We start from the raw sequence: 731 nt of genomic DNA, 5'->3' as shown, positions 1-731 counted from the left end.
TATGAACTAAATATAACAACAATCTGTGGTGTACAACTGAAAAAAAAAAAAAATAATAATAATATATATATATAAAATAATAAACAACATATTATATACATTTTAAGCGTCTGTATTATATACAGCATAAACACTTAAAGAATGCATTATGGTGTGTTGCTTGTGTCAGTGTGTGTGTTTTATAACTGATCATGTGTCATGTATAACTGTTTTTCAGTGGGCAGTTTGCAATTGTTAAGCAGTGTCGTGAAAAGAGTTCAGGCCGGGATTTTGCTGCCAAGTTCATAAAGAAGCGTCAGAGTATTGCTAGCCGGCGAGGTGTGCTCCGAGAAGAGATTGAGCGAGAGGTCAACATCCTACAGCAGATACACCATCCCAATATTGTCATGTTACATGACGTGTTTGAGAACAAGACAGATGTGGTGTTGATTTTGGAGCTGTGAGTAGAGCTTGTATTGGTGCTTATACAAATTATATCGCTATTACATAAGTTTGGGTCATATTTAATGTGCATATTTTATTAAATTGTTCACCTACCTATCTTTACTGAGAGGAGTTTATGCATTTTTGTAGGGTGTCTGGAGGAGAGCTTTTCGACTTTCTAGCAGAGAAAGAGTCTTTAAGTGAGGAGGAAGCCACACAGTTTATTAAACAGATTCTAGAGGGCGTGCACTATTTGCACACAAGGAATATTGCTCATTTTGACCTGAAGGTACAGTACACCCACTGGC

General features: G+C 36.7%; 1 protein-coding gene across 1 annotated transcript in view; it reads left to right on the top strand.

Annotated features, from left to right (window-relative positions):
- The first annotated feature begins 141 nt into the window (after positions 1–141).
- The window catches only part of LOC107577460 (death-associated protein kinase 2-like), an 8790-nt gene continuing 8200 nt past the window's right edge, over positions 142–731 (top strand). The window contains exons 1-3 of the mRNA XM_016263534.1: positions 142–164; positions 218–439; positions 574–717. Of these exons, the coding sequence (XP_016119020.1) occupies positions 142–164; positions 218–439; positions 574–717 (389 nt within the window). The remainder of the gene's footprint in view (positions 165–217; positions 440–573; positions 718–731) is intronic.

This window comes from Sinocyclocheilus grahami, unplaced genomic scaffold (genome assembly GCF_001515645.1).
Source record: "Sinocyclocheilus grahami isolate Dianchi unplaced genomic scaffold, SAMN03320097.WGS_v1.1 scaffold6125.1, whole genome shotgun sequence".
NCBI classification, from domain to species: Eukaryota; Metazoa; Chordata; class Actinopteri; order Cypriniformes; family Cyprinidae; genus Sinocyclocheilus; species Sinocyclocheilus grahami.
This window is presented reverse-complemented; position numbering and strand designations above follow the sequence as displayed.